The sequence below is a fragment of the Lucilia sericata genome, unplaced genomic scaffold (genome assembly GCF_015586225.1).
Source record: "Lucilia sericata isolate MDLA Ls3-8-SP2 unplaced genomic scaffold, ASM1558622v1 Contig000399F_arrow, whole genome shotgun sequence".
Taxonomy (NCBI): domain Eukaryota; kingdom Metazoa; phylum Arthropoda; class Insecta; order Diptera; family Calliphoridae; genus Lucilia; species Lucilia sericata.
Window position 1 is genome coordinate 250,264 of NW_023994417.1, and position 16,825 is coordinate 267,088.

Here is a 16,825-nt window from a genome sequence, read left to right on the forward strand (position 1 = left end):
GATCCAATGATATAAAAAAGTAATATTCTACAACATCTTAGATAAAACTATGCAGTTCATCCCGAAGGGTGATCTCAAATTGCCTTTAAATGACTACAATCTTCAATTGGTGAATGATAATAGAGGTTATAAGTCTATAATGAGCAGAAAAGCCTCCTAATGGTGACATGTATCTAAAATCGAGAGTTATTTAAGTTTGTCTTTATGTCTGTCTGCCTATCAGTCTGTCTGTCTGTCTGTCTATCTATATGTCCTTCTGTCTGTCTATCTGTTCGTCTGTGTTTGTTGAAATCAGTTTTATGAAGATATCTTCGGTACCCAGATCTTCAACAATTCTGTCAGACATGCTTTCGAGAAGTGTCCTATTTAAAATCAACAAAATCAATTAAAAAATAACGGAGATATGAGCAAAAATCCGAGACAACCTCTGAACATTTAATTAAAATCTTATATTTTTGGTGCAAAAATAATAAACAAACAACAGTATCACACGGTTTCTGTACTTGTTCCTGTACTTGTTTGTTTGAAAAAATAACGTAGAGTAAGAAGAAGAAAAGAGGACTTATTGGTACTTTTTCGTTCTTCAAAAGGTACTTTTTGAATTTTTTATAATATTGAAGCTAAAAATATAAAATGCAAGCATGTAGAGCTCGTCGTAAGTGAGAATCTATAAAAAAGGACTTTTCGTACTTTCTCAAAAGGTACTTTTTGAATTTTCCGTAATATTGAACCTAGAAACATAAAATTAATTATGAAGAGTCAGGAGTAAATAAAAACCTAAAAAAGGAGACTTTTTTGTACTTTTTCCTTCTTAAAAAGGTAGTTTTTTAATTTTCTCTAATATTGAACCTAAGTGAATGAAAATCTGTAGGAAAGGAGTTTTGGTACTTCTTCGTTCTTAAATTGATGCTATTTGAATCTTTTTAGAAACATACGGCCTTATGCATAATAAAAAACTAACTGCTGGCTAATAAGCTGCTAACTTTCCCTTATGGGAATTTAGCAAGATAGTTAGCAGCTCGTTTTTCATTATAATATGCCGATAGAATTTAAATCTATAAAAGGAGACTTTCTGGTACTTTTTCGTTTTAAAATTGGTAAGTTTTGATTTTTGGTAATAGAATTGTAAACATACTATGGTGAATGGTATACTTATAAGATTCGGCACAACCGAATATAGAAATCTTCTTGTTTCCTATTAAGTTATTTTCAAAACTGACTTTTGAATCTGAATTTCTTCATCACATTCGATATTTCGTGTCCTGAAGTTTAAAAAAAGGCCATTTAAGGCACTATTTAAGACTTTATTTATAAAATGTATTTATTTAGATCTGATATATCTTCATTCTTCTTCAAGATATCTATCTATGTAAAACTTAAAATCTCATAGTTTTCGGTATATTCATGGTATTTATCAGAGATGGGGGTAGTGCACTAATTTTTAACTATCACTAATTATTAGTGGTAGTTCAAAATTATTCACTACTTTTATTTATGTTTAGTGATGAATTGAAAAATATAAGCCTCATTCAATAATAGTGATAGTGATATTTAAAATTTTTAACTAAAAATATTTTAAAAATAGTTAAAATATTTGTTTTTACAGCCTAGTGAAATAATTTTTTCTACACTAAATTATTAGTTCAAAAAATATTCATGCACTATTTTTTTTTTTTTTTTTCAACAGAGAAATATTTCACTCATTTGAAAGTTTAAGTTAATAGGACAGTCTAGAAATGGTTTAAGTCAACCAAAAACTCATTGGACGAATATTATTAATAACCCAGTAAAAAAAAGTGAGGAAAAAGAAGTAGAATTTTCACCACATTTCATTGGAGGGATGTTGTTCATTTTTGACAATTTTGAACTACATCTAATCTTATTCATAGATGCAGTAAAAATCCGACATTTGGATGTCAAAAATAAACCAGATTCTTTGACACGCTTATGTAAATTTCATTGGTTTTTCACCAAAATTTGATGTACTTCGAATATGTTATTTGTAGTGACATTTCAACATCTCTTTCCTCACTTTTAACTCGGTTTTTATTTGTAAGGAAATATTTGGTTTATAGAAGCGAAAAATATGCAATCGCATTTTTAGATGTGATTAAGATGTCGTTTGTAAAGTATGACATCAATTATTTTTTGCTGGGAAGTAAAACGTTCATTATTTACAAAGGTTCCAAGCTATTGCCTAGAAAACATCCAGTAACCACATCATTTTGGCAACTGGCAACGCAGATGACGTGGCAATCGAGGTACAAAATTAACCAATTAATTTAATTTTTCGAGGAGAATTCACCATTCCGCAAAGAAAACATCGTTATACTTGAGCAGAAGAAGGCAAAATTTTGGAATTTAGGTGTTTCAACAATTTCTTTTTAAAGCATGAGATGTTGTTGGAGTAACTGCATATGTAGGGTCTATCATAGTGCCATCGCTAACAAAATCTGTATTTTCCATTTTAATAGATGTATCTTTTAAAAAATTTAATTATTTATTGTCTTACAAATTTTTTAATTTTTATAAAAAAATAGTGCAAAGAAAATTATTGAAGCCTTTTGTTAGTGACTGTTCAAATTTTTAACTATTTGAGTGTAGTGCTTTTTTCTACATTATCACTCAATTGAGTTATAGTTAGAAAAATTAAATTATCACTAAAAAATATTAGTGCTAAAAATATAAGCTTCACTACCACTAAGCTCCAGAAAATTAGTGAAAAATATATTTTTTGAAATAATATTTAGTGCACTATATTATTAGTTAAATCGATTTAACTAATAATATAGTGCACTACCCCCATCTCTGGTATTTATACCCTACACTACTATATTGTGGAGGATATTATGCTTTGGAAATATTGTTTATAACGAACAAAAATATTGGATCGTTTAAAACGTGCTAAGGTAGGAGTGAGCATGTTTCAGACTCAAAATCACTTTCTGATTCAATTTAACGATGTCTGTCTTCCAGATGATATCTCAGCAATTACAGCAAAATCTCAAAGAGGAATGAAGATATGTCATACTCAGATTCAGCGCAACTCAATCCTTTTGAAAAGTATACTTTGGTTTCTGGGTTAAAAATTTGTTCACCTGTGTTATTATACTCATTCGCATGATGTAACATAAAGTTTTAAAAGTATTCAATCGAAAATCCGGGAAGACATTGGTAATCGTCAAAGTGATTATAAACCCATCACTATAAGGCGATTGTGGCACTATTATTACGTATTTTGAGCAACACTTGTTGTGCGTATATACACAGAGGAAAAAAATATACACGCCTGGTACCAAATTGACACCAAATTTTTCAATAACATTAATTGTCAAGTATACACACACATACAACAACAACATGTAATGTAGATCACGTAACTTAGTCAACATTGCAAAAATTCGTTGTCGCAATCTAAACTTTATGCACATCCGTTGTCTAAATGTTAACAAACGTGGTAAGCTCACTATTTACAACGCATTTGCAATGTTGACAAAGTTTCATGGTCTACATTACATGTTGTTATTGTATGCATGTACATATATACTTGACAACGGATGTTATTGAAAAATTTGGTGTCAATTTGATACCAAAAGTGTATATTTTTTTCCTCTGTGTACATACATTTACAAGTAACTGACTTTTTCCAACTTAAACCGATAATCTATACGACAAATAATAAACAGCAATTATACACAAATCACTGAATTAATAAAATTCAAGATTAAAAATTCAAAAACCAATTTAATTTGTATAAAAAATGCAATAAATTAAATACATATTTAAAATAGAATTACCGTTTATATATGCATACAATGTTTAGAATTTCAAATTTATATTAAACATCCACCCCCTGCCAAAGTGAACACTAAATATTATTTAATAATTTTATTTTACAATAATTCCCTAAATATGCGAATAAATACATAACTTAATATAACTTAAGTGCACCTCATTAAATATAAATTTTAAGCCAAAAACTAAACAAGTAATTTTCCTCTATTGCCATTATGACTGCAACTGATACTAAAATAAACAATTGCTACAAAATAAAAACTGTTCGCAGTAAACGTATGTATGTATGTATGTGTATTCTACAAATATGCATAGATATTAAAAATGCCATAAATTGGAAATTAAAAATGTTCACACATTATACATACTAAACTACAAAACTTTATGCAAATTCAACTGCATTGAACTTTAAGTTAAAAAATATTTTCAAATTCTTATTTCTGCTAAGAAACACAAAAATTCATAAATACACATAAGAAAATATCTGTGATATATTTTAATTTTTTTTATAGTTATATATAAAAATATATTTTTTTTGTGTGGAATATATTCAATTTTTATTAAAAGCCAACAAAACAAAATGCTTTTTATTTTAGCATATAAACTATTTTTGGAATCATGTAGGCACACAGATCGAGAAATACAAAAAAGAACTGAAAATATTTGTTTAGAATTCTACCACTGACTGTCTCTGGTTTTCTTAAAGAAAAACAACTACACCATTTCCTATGGTTCAAAAGAAAGTTTAATTAATTAAAACTAAAACTTAGGATTAGATTAGATTAGAGTTTAGTTAGTTGATCTGTTGTGGAAGTTCATATTATTACACAGAGAGAGAAAAACTATACACGCCTGGTACCAAATTGACACCAAATTTTCAATAACATCCGTTGTCAAGTATATATGTATGTACATATATACAACAACAACATGTAGTTATATGTATGACAACGCAACGTTATCGACATTGCTACAATTCGTTGTTGCAATCTAAATTGTATGCACATCCGTTGTCTAAAAGTTAACAAACGTGGTAAGCTCAAAATCCGCTGTCAATAGTCAGCTTACCACGTTTGTTAACTTTTAGACAACGGATGTGCATAAAATTTAGATTGCGACAACTAATTGTTGCAATGTTGACAACGTTGCGTGTTCAACATTACATAATGTTGTTGTATGTAAGTATATACTTGACAACGGATGTTATTGTTTATTTAAATAAAAATTTTTTATTATTTTTACATTGGAAAAAAAAACTAGAATTTTTTAAATAACATATTAATATACACTGCCCCTTAAACGAGTATATTGGTGTCAATTTGATACCAGTCGTGTATATTTTTTTTTTCTCTGTGTATCCTATTTGCCCTAAGCTTAAATATAGGACCTGACAACTTACGAAAATCACTTAAAACTAATGTTGGTCGAATCGAATATATAAGATTCGGTATTGCGTAATCTATATTCATATATAGGGTGGCGTTACTGACAGATCGCTCAAACTAAACGGATAAAAATAGAGGGATGCTAGTTTGACAGTAGATGTATTTTTAGTCATGTAGATCCATTAAGGAGGGATTTTTGGAAATTCACATTTTTAAGGGGTAAAAGTGGGTAAATTCTGTAACCCTAACTAAAAAAGATACAAGTTAAAGTGCTATATACGACTATGCCGAATCTTAAATACCCACTATCTTAAGTCATTTTTAATATATCCCATTTAAATATCAAGTTTTAAGATATTTATACCCTACACCACTATGGTGGGGAGAGTATTATGCGTTTGTTTGCAACACCTAAAAATATAGGTCCTTAAAGTATAAAAATCAGTTCAGAAGAACTTTTTGAGTCGATTAAGCTATGTCCGTCTGACCGTCCGAACGTCTGTCTTTCTGTGTGTCCATGTAAAGTTTGTGTGCACGCTACAGGTCAAGATAATTCAAGATAATTTGATGAATTTCTTCTTAGAGCGTACACTATTGAAAATGGTTGACATCGGTCTATTATTTCGCCTAGCCCCCATACAACCGTGCCCCCTGAATAGGGCTTTTGATAATTATGTTAAATGTTCCAGTATGTCAACAAAAATCGGCAAAATTTAGTTTTATAAAAGTTTTGTAATGATCGGCCCTCCTTTGACTCTAGCCCCCATACAAACTCACCTTCATAAAATGACTTGAAGATCAAAATTCACTTATAAACACTAATAACATAATGAAATTCTACATAAATAACTTTGATGTAGACGTTAATTCCTCTACCAACATTTATAAGGATTGATTGATTAAGCACTACGACCCAAGTTAGGATCTTTTGGGCAGCCCCTTTTGGTTCACCATTGGAGATGAAGTTCACGTATGAATCTTAATGTTCTAGACGGTGAGAGATTGAATATTTCATTAGTCGAAAGAAAAACGCCTCTCAGAATACTGAGAGTCCATAATGGTTGACAGTCTCAAAGTACATGTTCAGAGGTTTCATCATGCATTTCGCAGAATCACATTGTTACCAAGAATGTGCTGGTGGTATCTAAGTCCACAGTGTCCGGTATAAAGTCCCGTTAGTAATCTTAGGTCGCTCTTGTTAAGTGACAGTAACTTTTAGGATTTACCTTTCGTTAGCATTATGAAGCTTTTTACCTGTCTAACCCCTGTTAAATCCACCTCCGGTTATCGTTTAACCTGTAGATATTCTGCCGGTTAAAATATTTTTTTGTATGAAAACTGTCAATTTAATCTTACGATAAAATATAACCAGACATTGAGATAATGGGGGTAAGTCCTGATATTGTGGCGAAGAAATTCAGATTCAAAATATGAATCGCATTTTTCCCTAATGTATCCTTTGGGGATACCTGCTCTTTCATTGCCAGAGTGTCCTTCATGGCTACGTACCCAACATAGTTTGAGTTTATTATGTTTACCCAGTTCATTTAAAAATGCCAAATAGTCAAGTACGACACCCAACCTAATTTCATATGATAGTAAAGCCTTAAGGACCGCCTGACTATCCGACATCACAAATATCTTTAATCCTCTCAGTTTTCTTTTCAGACTTTCTCTAATGCAAATGATAATTGCATACACCTCTGATTGAGAGGTGATAACTCATGGGTATGGCCTTTTGGAAATTTGGGCCATAGATTCCCGCTCCAGTATTGCTATTTATCTGTTTGGAACCATCTATAAACCATACTTGGTTAGCATGTTCCTGCCACCAATTTAGGTTTGTCCATTGGTCCCCTTTTCGGTATAAGAACCTCAAAGGCTCTGTGTAGTATCAAAACTGTTGAACCACAGTTTATAAGGACAGGCCCATATTTACCCTTACCCCCCATATGAGCCCTCTTGTAGAAAATCTCTTTTTTTTTGTCACAAATAAGTAAAAATATTCCAGAATTAAGGTAAGAATCAAATTAAATGCTTTATTATATAAAAAATAATCCAAATTTTTGACATACTCACTGGTGTAGGGTATCATATGGTCGGTCACGGCATGACTATACATTCATACCGGTTTATAAATTGTAAATCGGTAGTCATTTAGAAATCATTTAATAGTTTATTTTTGCATATACACAGAGGGAAAAAGAAATATACACGCCTGGTACCAAATTGACATCAAACTGTTTATAATTTTTCAATACCATCCGTTGTCAAATTATATACATACATACGTACGACAACACTATGTTATGTTGACAACATTGCAACAATTCGTTGTCGAAATCTAAATTTTATAAACATTCGTTGTCTAAATGTTAACAAACGTGGTAAGCTCACTATTGACAAACAATCCGTTGCCAATAGTGAGCTTAACACGTTTGTTAACATTTAGACAACGGATGTGTATAAAATTTAGATTTCGACAACGAATTGTTGCAATATTGACAACGTTGCATTGTCAACATTACATAGTGTCGTCGTACGTATGTATATACTTTGACAACGGATGTTATTAAAAAATTATAAACTATTTGGTGTCAATTTGGTACCAGGCGTGTATATTTCCTGTGTATGGAACTAATCCGAAAGTTTGGTATACAAGAGTGTTATGAGAGTGTTTTTATATAGATTACATCCTTTAATACTTCTGTAATCTAAATTTTGCTATAATTTACATTGAAATTTAAATTAATACAAATTAATACTATTAATTTTCTGCTAATAATTTGAGTATAACATATTTTTTTATATTATAAATGTAAATGGTGTAAAGATTGCTTGATTTCGTATTAGAATTTGTTAAAAATATATCTCTCTTAGAGATGAGGCGAAGATAATTTGTGTGTAGGAGTAACGGAAAAAGAGATAAATTGATGAAGTAATCGAATATATACATAAATATTTTTCTATATAAATACAACATACATACATATGTACATGGAAATGTAAATAAACATGTAATATATACAAACATTTATATATGTAAATGTATAAGTATATAGGTATTTTAAGTACATAAGGAACTATAAGAGAAACTGGAATTTAAAAGATTTCATTTATTTTTTTATAAACATAAAAATTTTTTTAAATTATTTATCCTCCCATACACATTTATACACCATTTCTCTTATGCAAATAGTACAATACTGTATATTTGGTTCATATTATAATTTTTTTCAATGTGCATGTGAATTTTTCCAAATTGAGTGTGTTTTTCTGCTGCTGCTGATGCCGCTCTACAACTACTGATGATGATGCCAGTCCATCGTAGTCTATGATGGAATAAAAATAAAAATTAAAAAAAAATGTTTAAAGCAAAGTATACAAACAAGTACATACAATATATAGTGGGTGGGAGGTCAATTAAATCCGATATGTATAAATTTTATATAAATATTCTCAGTATTTTCAGTGAATGTTTTTGTTCTTTCATTAAATGCTGGAATTGTTGTTGGTTCTGCTTTTTTTGGCCTATTAACTTGCACATTTACTCTTTTTTTCAATTCTGTTTATTTGCTTTTAACCATGAGGGGCTGGTTAAAAGTTTACCTTAATAAAAGATTTCTTATTAACTTGTTAAAAAAAAAACACAATCTTTTAATTTAAAAACGAAAATTAAAAACTATTTAATACCATAAAATTATGTCTTATATTTTCAAGGCTTTTCGAACACCAGACAATTAGGCAGATTAAAATTGATTATCCCAATCAAAAGTTTATTCGTGGTCATCTATGAAATTACTGAAATATGCAAAATATGAAAAAAATTTCAAATAATTTTCATTTTACTGCACCCAGCAACTTACTTTTCAATTACTACTACCTACTACTTGCTTTACTTAGAAGTAGTCTAGTAACAATTACAAATAATTATATGTCTACGTAAATAATCACTTTTTATCCTTGACATTTTTATCCAAATGTTGTTTTTTACAAAAATTAAAAAAAAAATATTTATTTTTTTCAAAAGTAAATGCAGGCGCAGTGGTTCTTATTTAACTGCTTATTTGCAGGCGATCATAGTAAGTACTTACCTAACTTCCTACGTGTAAATGAGCGTGGTAAGTACTGTCCTCTAATGTCAACACCGTGTTAAAATAATGGCTACAAATTCTTTTGTTATTGACCGAGATCTTCCAATTTTAAAGATTGATTCGATTTCTATACTAAATGAGAAAATGAGCTTATGAGACCAATATTTCCGAACAAAATTTCATACCGATTTTTTTATTTATTTTATGTCATCTCAAAATTTTCCAATATTTCCTATAGATTTGGGGGGTTCATGTCTTGACTATCGGAAAATTGGCTAGCCAAGACAAGAATCTCACATATTAGAAAAAATAAAAAAATTCGGTAATTGCGATAAAACAATGGACCTAGGTCCATTTTCGGATTCTGCGTGGGAATTTACCAGAAATGTGTGATTCCAGCCAGATTCGGTCAATAGTTTTCGAGATTAAAGCAAACAAAATACAATTAATTTGAAATTGTTGTTGTAGTATGGGTCCTAGATCCAACATTCAACAAAATCCCATTCTGAATGGACTTGGGACCAATATTTCATCAAAATTCCCGAAAAAAAATTATTTTAAGCAACTTGTGGTATTATATCGGGGGTCTTGAGGCCTAGAGCTGCAAAAATTGGACATTCAAGATTAGTACTTACGCTGAATCTGAAAATGAACTCATAGAGGACTAAGACCAATATTTTATCAACATTTCCGAAAAAAATTGAGAACGATTTTCCTACAAAACCTTATGTTATCTCAAAAATTTCTAAAATTTCGTCTACATTTAAGGGTTCTTGACTTGACTATTGTAAAAATTTGCTAGCCAAGGCAAAAACCTCTAAATTAAGAGAAATTATAATTTAACTGAAATTTCGTGTAATAACTAATTGATTCACAATTTTTGTTTCGAAATTTTTATAAAATCTTGGACCTAGCTCAATTCTGAAATAATTTTCCGATTCAGCAAAGATTTTAGTTTTAAATGACGAATTTCAGTTGCACTCGGCCTCAAAATCCCAAAATAGCAGCACAAATTGTTCAAAATAAACAAGTTTATGGAATTTCGATGAAACAATGAACCTAGGTCCATTCTGAGTCCATTTTCGGATACAGCGTGGGAATTTACCAGAAAGGTATGTTTCCAGCAATATTCGGCCAGTAGTTTTCGAAATTAAAGCAAAATTTGAAATTTTGTTGTAGTATGGGTTCTAGGTCCAACATTCATCAACATATCTTATTTTTTTATATTTTTTCGGGAACTAGGTACTGACCGAATCTTGCTGGAAATATACCTTTCTGGTAATTTCCCACGCTGTATCCGAAAATGGACTCAGAATGGACCTAGGTTCATTGTTTCATCGAAATTCCCGAAATTTTTTTATTTTGAACAATTTGTGCTGTTATTTTGGGATTTTGAGGCCGAGTGCAACTGAAATTTGCGGAATAGGAGAGATTTTTCATTGCATGCATGAAATAAAATATGTAATAAAATAATATAAAATAGTTATTTTTAGAAAATAACAACATTTTGTAAATGGAAATAGTGTTCTTTCATTTCTATATACACTTTTCTCAATTAAAACACATGTAAATTGTTGTACCAATCAAAAAATATTACTTTCAATTTAATATATGTAAATAAATCTGCATGTATTAAAATTAACGGAAATATAAAACATTGAAACTTGGTAGCACTTTCCACATGCTACATATTTTAACAACTCTGTTGTTTATGTTATTTCACCGAGTAACTAAAAGGTTGACGCCGTTAGAAATGTTATAACTTAAGCTACATTATATAGTTCTCGTAAAATTTACATAAATTTAATTAAATTTAAGCATTCAAAACATTTCTTTTGAAATTTTAAACAATTTTTCATCTTAACTACTATCAACCAATATCAAAGTCTCTACTTTTAAATTTACAACGGCGTCGCGCTGTTAATTCGAGAAACTTTCAAATTTCAATTTATTCGAATAAAATAAAACTGATCTAAAAACAAGGGTTTTTTACGAAATGCTATTGCTTTCTGTCAGAAAATATCTCCAGATTAGGGTTCTATAAATCGACTTTCGAATAATCGAACAATCGACTTTTTGTCGAAAAAAGTCGAAAAGTCGAAGTCGACTATTTTGTTCCAAAAAAGTCGATAACTCGACTATCGTCTGTGAAAAAAGTCGAAAAGTCGACTTTGTGAATAAAAGTCGAAAAGTCTGAAAGTCGAAAAAAGTGGATAAGTCGAAAAAAGTCGAAGAAAGTCGAAAAAAGTCGAGAAGTCGTAAAAAGTCGAAAAAAGTCGAAAAAAGTCGAAAAGTCGGAAAAAGTCGAAAAAAGTCGGAAAAAGTCGAAAAATCGAAAATTGTAGAAACAAGTCAAAAATAGTCAAAAATTTTAAAAAAGTGGAAAAAAAAACTCAAAAACTCTAAAATATTCGGAAAAACTCGAAAAAAGTAAAAAAATAGTCGGGAAAAAGTAGAAAGAAGTCGAAAATAGTCAAAAAGTCGAAAAAATCGAAAAGTCGAAAAGTCGAAAAAAGTCGAAAAGTCGACTATTTATAAAATACTTATAGTCGAAAAGTCGACTTTTATTTAAATGAAAAAAGTCGAAAAATCGAAAAGTCGACTTTTCGTTTCAACTATAGAACCCTACTCCAGATCTATCGGAAAATCCATCAGCAGCAACAACAGCTGTTTTGTTATAGAAATACATAAACATTTATCAGTTATGCTATTTTCGAATGTTTTAATTTAACAAATATAAAATCGTCATATAGTTATTTGTAATTACTAACTCCCTACTAAGTAATGCAGACGGTATGTAGTAATCATTGACAAGTAAGTTGTTAGGTAAATACAATTCGAAAATTCGCCGTTCTCTTCCAAACACAATTTTGACAGATCATATTACTTGTGGTATAATATTTAATAATAATTTTGTTATATTTTCTTCTTAAATTAATAAAAAAAATACTATTTAGTGAAACTTTATTAATAAAATTTTAAAGCCATTTTTGTTCTCCAACTTTTTTAAATAAAATGACGATTACTTTAAAATTTCTGTGATAATTTACGATTTTTTGAAAATTCATCTGGCAGCCCTTTCTATAATGTCTGCTTTTTTATTTTTGTTGTAATTCTTTGCCTTATTTTGCTTTTCTCTGTTCGTCCGTCATTTATTCGTTTCGTTGTGTGTGCATTTCGGCTCCAATTTTCACAAGTGTAACAAATAATTGAAAAAAGTAGAAGTGATTTTAAACTTAAACTTTGAAGAACTTTTAACAAAAGAAAATTTTTTCAAAATTTTTAAATTTTAATCGACATGTTATTCAACTAAAAGTAAAACATAAATATGCAGCCGGTGTACTAAATTAATATGAGAAAAACATTTAAGAAGTTTCCAATAAAAAAAGCTGCTATAAACAATATTCATTAGACAAGAAAGCAAAAAAAAACTTGTAGATGTAAAAGAAAAACGTAATTAGAATTAAAAGCCATTTTTGGAAAATATAGTCAGTGATAAAGGTGAAATAAAAACTGAAAATTAAATTTCTAGAGGAAGTGATAGAGGCAATTTAATACTTTTCAAAGATTTTGTGGTTAAATGCCAAAAAACGAAAGCAAATTGTGTCTAAAATAGAAAACGACCATGAACAACGGCTTCAGTACGGGTGAGGAAGACTCAAGGGGAGGGCATACAGATCAAACATGTTGTCTAATTGACGAAAATGAAAGATGCAATAGACCAGCTGGTAATGCCAGCTACAGTAAGCGTATACAGAAAACGGTGAAGGACAAACGTTTAAAATTAAGCAGCGATCCCACTTCACAACACATTTACATCTGCGATTATCACAAAGAACGCATACAGTCGGCACGTTCGAAGCGGCGGCGCAAGGAATCCGAAGATGATAGTAATGATACCGATATTGACCTGCCCGAGGTGCCCGACTTGTATCAACTGCAAGTAAATACGCTGAGACGCTATAAACGCCATTATAAATTGCAAACGCGACCCGGCATGAAAAGAGCCCAACTTGCTGACGTAAGTACCAAAGAAAAACATGATGTACACAACATAATGTTTTTATTTGCATAATGCGTCTTGTAAAACAAAAGTATTAAGCTAAGAGTCTGTGGAAAATATTTCTTTAAACTAAAGTTTATTAGAAATATGTTGCTATTGCTGTAGAAATATGTAAATATTTTTTTAAATATATACATATTACACAACACAGAACAGACTAATTAATTAAAAACTCTGTGAGTGTTATATTAGTGTGGTATTATTCGATCAGAATGCTTTTAGCTTGTTTTAGCTTCTTCAGAAAACGATAGACATATGACAACAAAATTAAAAAAAGTAGAAACCAAGAGGCCAATTTATACTTTTCTAAAGAACTGAGCAGCGTTGAATCTAAAACACTAGATGTGATCGAGATATTCTAAAGACAAATTCGCATTCAGCGCAGCTTAATCCTTCATAAAAGTATACTTTGGGTTAAAAATTGAATGGCTTGAGTTATAGTAGGTAGAACTTAAAAAATTAAAACTGCTTTCATTATGAAAAAGCAAATTTTGTAAAAAGTAAAATTGTTTAAGTTTATACCCAAAGCTTTTAATACAAAACAATTAACTTTTTTCTTTTTATTATTACCAATTTCAGACCATAATGAAACATTTCAAAACGATACCCATTAAGGAGAAGGAAATCATCACCTATTTCGTTTATATGGTTAAATCCAATTCCAATAAATTGGATCTTAAAAACGGCATGAGTAATGACACAACTTAAATTGTACGATTTTATCAGCAACTCTACGGTTGATGAACTAGTGAATAATATAATAATAATATTACCTACTATACATATTATTTTTTAATTAATCATACGGTAAAATTTTAAATAAAATCTTTAAATTTAAGCAATTGTTATGTTTAAGTCACTCAATCATTTCTGTGTAATATTTTATATATTTAAAAAAAGAAAATATTTTTTTTTTATTTTTTACCTAAATCCTAGATCTAAATGGTTTAAGCGAACAACTACGGCTTTAAACAGAAATAGACAGCTGTAAATTAAAAGAAATGTAATCATGTTTTCATAATTAACTTTCTGTATTGGAAGTTTTCTTATCTAGTTAATACTTTTTTTTTGTTGTTTCAAACCCGCTAGCAATATGTGCAGTGGTAAATGCAATTTTGTATAGAAAAATAACATTTTGAAAAGAAAGATAAAAGGTATTATACATGAAGAAAAGTAAAAGCGAATAAAATAATTGAGGCAATAAACATGTTCAAATAAATAATTATTTTGCTGTTTTAATTTGTAATCAAAGTACTCCCAAAAGGCAAACACGTGTCTAAGAGTTTCTAATGATTGGGTTAATTTACATGTGACTGTCCGAACTTGGTCATCTCATAGAATTAAAAGAGAGTGTAAAGTTGTTTTGCCAAATTGATAAATCGTTAGAAAGATTGGTAAATAGATTTATCATATATCGATATATCGTAAAATTAAAATAAAAATATCGATCTATAGATTGGCAGATAGATAAATAGTTGGATATTGTGACTGATTGTAATAATTGAAGTCAAAAAAGAACAATTCGTTTAAGTTTAAAAAAATATTTTTTCAACATTTATTAAAATCCTATAATATTTTTACAAACTACATTTAACCTATAAAACAACTTGTTCCTCCTCTTCAGAATCTGATGTTGAGTCTGCTGTTAAAAGTAAAAAAAAATATATATATAAATTATTTAAAAATCGAAATTTAGACAAAAAGCTTAAAAACTTATTAAACTTACCAGTATTTCTCTGAGCTGTTGCCTTTTTCGCTTTAGGTTTATTTTTACTAGCAGATTTATTCTTGCTAGCTTTAGGCTGTTCTATAACCTTAGTAGATCTCTCCAAAACTTCTTCTTCCTCGCTACTAGTAGCAGATTCCATATTAGCGTCGTTAACTTCCTCAGGCATCCATTTAGTATCATTTGTAGATTTTTTCACATCACCAGAGGTAGTTTTTGCAGCTATAATTTAAATTATTTAATTAAAGTCTTAATTGACTCTATTTCATTCAAACTTACCATTCATACTTTCCAGTGTAATTTCACCCTCGCTGTCATCATCATCATCATCATCTGCTTTATCCGCCAAGTTTTTAAAGAATTCATTTTTACGTCTTTGTTCGTCTGTTTCCTCGACATCATTAAAGGTAAAGTGTCTTAGTTTTAAGACTAAGCGATCTTCTGCTAGACTAGTGATAGTATTCTGTCTCAAACATTCGGTAAAACCAACATTGGAACGATTTTCTCTCGCCGCCAAATCATTTTCTAAAGTTTGCTTAACTAAGTCTACCACTTTCTTTGCCTGATTAGATGCTCTCTTAGATGATTGTAATAATAAGGTGGAACTTGTTAAGGAAGAGCCGCCCAAATTAAGGCAGCACAATTCTCTAAATGAATTTATGCCAAATATCATTTGTGATTCACTAGTTCTTTCCTCCATTATGGTGGGATCTGCTACCGCTATGCGACCGTCATCGAAGGTGCAATAACTAACACAAACCGGATAATGGTGCATGACCATAGGCAGAGGCTCTTTTTCAGCCTCTGTATGTATAACTACATCATCTTCAACTAAACTAACTTCGGGTCTTCTAAAATGCATTAAAGCACACAATGTGGCTACGGAACAACAGTCGAAAAGATTACCCTCATGGTTGAGCACATTTAAATCGACTCGCAAAATCCATACACGTTCTTCGGACTGTATACACAATGACTCCAAGTCTAAGCATCTGGATTCTTTAAATGTCCTTTCCAAGGTCCTATTCAATTGTACGGTAAGTTCAGAATTACGACCAGCTTCGAAATGTGGAGCAGCCATGGGTCCCAACTCAACGTTTATATGCAGCATACCCTCATTGGGTCTAACAGCCTTCGGTACACCCAATTCACTGGAAACTTGAGCTATAACTTTGGTTTCTCCCAGAGCCACCAAAACACTACCCCAATCGGCCCCGTAATTTATTTTTATGGGACGAAATTCATCATTTTTGCGGCCATCCAAACGCTGTTAAGAAATGTATTCATTTTTGCTATTAACTTAAAGTAAAATCAAGTATTTTTGATAATTACCTGATTTTGTTTAATAGCTTGTATTATAAAGTTTCTTTCGCATGTTGATAAAGGTGTTTCTTTCATATTTATTTTAATTTTATTCAAACAATTTAAACATAAAAATACGCCACCAGCTTTGCGTCAAATAAATATTTTAGGTTAAATTGAATGTTTTGATTATATGTTTCTTCTTCTTGTTTCTTTCTTATTCACTTGAAAGTGATAGCACAATTCTATATAAGTTGGCAGCGCCATTAATTGTAATAGATGATAATAGCCTGAAATCGAAATTTAGAAAATCTATTTTTTTATTTAGGAAATAAACTTTGATAACTTATCAATCTCTTTAGATTGGGAAATTATTATACTCAACCTTAATGTTGTTCTTATTGTTCTAAATAATTGTTCATCCGAAAATCCTCCTAGCCCTAATCCATAAATCCATTGG

General features: G+C 30.2%; 2 protein-coding genes across 3 annotated transcripts; one reads left to right on the forward strand and one right to left on the reverse strand.

Annotated features, from left to right (window-relative positions):
* The first annotated feature begins 12,433 nt into the window (after nucleotides 1-12,433).
* LOC119604503 (histone deacetylase complex subunit SAP30 homolog) lies at nucleotides 12,434-14,559 on the forward strand. Its single transcript, XM_037957159.1, has 2 exons — nucleotides 12,434-13,295; nucleotides 13,917-14,559. Exons 1-2 carry the CDS (start codon nucleotides 12,900-12,902, stop codon nucleotides 14,043-14,045), a joined length of 525 nt encoding a protein of 174 aa, XP_037813087.1. The 5' UTR covers nucleotides 12,434-12,899; the 3' UTR covers nucleotides 14,046-14,559.
* Nucleotides 14,560-14,862: 303 nt separating this feature from the next.
* LOC119604502 (exosome complex component RRP45) lies at nucleotides 14,863-16,555 on the reverse strand. 2 transcript variants are annotated; one of them, XM_037957157.1, is made up of 4 exons: nucleotides 16,396-16,555; nucleotides 15,343-16,330; nucleotides 15,064-15,285; nucleotides 14,863-14,976 (listed from the first exon to the last, which is right to left on the reverse strand). In XM_037957157.1, the coding sequence occupies exons 1-4, from the start codon at nucleotides 16,459-16,461 to the stop codon at nucleotides 14,933-14,935; spliced, it is 1,320 nt and encodes a 439-aa protein (XP_037813085.1). In that variant the 5' UTR covers nucleotides 16,462-16,555; the 3' UTR covers nucleotides 14,863-14,932. The 2 variants fall into 2 exon arrangements, with proteins under 2 accessions (XP_037813085.1, XP_037813084.1); XM_037957156.1 differs by having other exon boundaries at nucleotides 14,863-14,979.
* Between the last annotated feature and the right edge of the window lie 270 nt (nucleotides 16,556-16,825).

What these genes read in the sequence shown, in the direction of transcription:
- LOC119604503 (XM_037957159.1), top strand. Translation starts at nt 12,900, where the DNA reads ATGAACAACGGCTTCAGTACGGGTGAGGAAGACTCAAGGGGAGGGCAT. An exon ending in AAAGAGCCCAACTTGCTGAC is followed by an intron (nt 13,296 to 13,916) that starts GTAAGTACCAAA and finishes TACCAATTTCAG; the next exon opens with ACCATAATGAAACATTTCAA.
- LOC119604502 (XM_037957156.1), bottom strand. Translation starts at nt 16,461, where the DNA reads ATGAAAGAAACACCTTTATCAACATGCGAAAGAAACTTTATAATACAA. An exon ending in AAGCTATTAAACAAAATCAG is followed by an intron (nt 16,331 to 16,395) that starts GTAATTATCAAA and finishes ATTTCTTAACAG; the next exon opens with CGTTTGGATGGCCGCAAAAA. An exon ending in AACAGCTCAGAGAAATACTG is followed by an intron (nt 14,980 to 15,063) that starts GTAAGTTTAATA and finishes TACTTTTAACAG; the next exon opens with CAGACTCAACATCAGATTCT.